Below are 1,059 nucleotides of genomic sequence, written 5' to 3' on the forward strand. Positions count from 1 at the left end.
CCTCCCTAAGGGTGTGAACTTGTATGTAGTAAGCAATATAGAATATATATTATATATATTATATATTATTTGTAGACATGTAATCCATGATATTAAGGAGTATATGCAATTAATTTGTATCAATGAATTTTTACTTTATATAAAACGCCAGATGTCATTGATGTTACAACTAATCCGAGAAGTACATTACCAAAGGTTTTTACACGATCGGAACTAAGAACTTGCAAAGTTGAATTATCAGAAAAATCCGTTTCTTTTGTTGACAACAAAGATCCAAATTCTTCACCTGAATGTAATTCTATTGATTGGGGTTTCTCTTTTTCTGCAAGTTTAAGCTTTACAGAAGCAGACTTTTTTTCTTCAATTTCTTTAAAACAAATTACTTCATGTATGTAATTACTTGGATCATATTCCTTACATTTATTATAAAAATCTGGGCACTTATCTTTATTATCAGTTACACAAAATTTATTAAAATATTTATAGATATCAATAATTATTTCTAGGTACATATAATATTTTTGGCATATATCATTATAAAATATAAAATTCTTTTTGATAGTATCATAATCCACGAAATAATCATACAATATCTTTCTTATATGCCAATCATTTGTAAAAATATTATCAATAGGTTTACATTTTTTATAAAGAGGTTTATTAAAATTATCATCGACAAAACTATTCCATACATAAATGAGACTCGCCCATGCTAGAGTAATGTTAGTGATGTCATCAGATCCGAAAATTTCATGTAATCTAGTAAATGCCGCATAATTCAAAAGAACACAAACATCATAAGAACCATCCTCATTATTTAATGTATCATACTTAGTTTTTAAATATTTTAGAACTTGCATACAAAGTACTCTAACCCTAGGTTTATTGTCGTATGGTGGTTTTAGTTCCTTACATTGTTTAAAATATTTTCCTAAATTGTCTTTGTCACGTTTAAAATCATAATAAAATTTTCCTGATGGTAAGTCATTAGCCAGCCTTCGAAGAAAACTCTAAAAAAAGACAATATGAAAAAATAATTCAAAATTTAGATAGAAAAAT

The 1,059-nt window shown here is 26.3% G+C and overlaps 1 protein-coding gene across 1 annotated transcript; it reads right to left on the reverse strand.

Annotated features, from left to right (window-relative positions):
• Positions 1–119: 119 nt before the first annotated feature.
• On the reverse strand, positions 120–1,010 carry PCYB_007950 (hypothetical protein; the record flags this gene model as incomplete). The annotated part of the gene is made up of 1 exon (XM_004228216.1): positions 120–1,010. A coding segment is annotated over one exon (891 nt), but the record flags the coding sequence as incomplete, so codon positions are not given.
• Between the last annotated feature and the right edge of the window lie 49 nt (positions 1,011–1,059).

Source organism: Plasmodium cynomolgi (genome assembly GCF_000321355.1).
Source record: "Plasmodium cynomolgi strain B DNA, scaffold: 1514, whole genome shotgun sequence".
Classification (NCBI taxonomy): Eukaryota; Apicomplexa; class Aconoidasida; order Haemosporida; family Plasmodiidae; genus Plasmodium; species Plasmodium cynomolgi.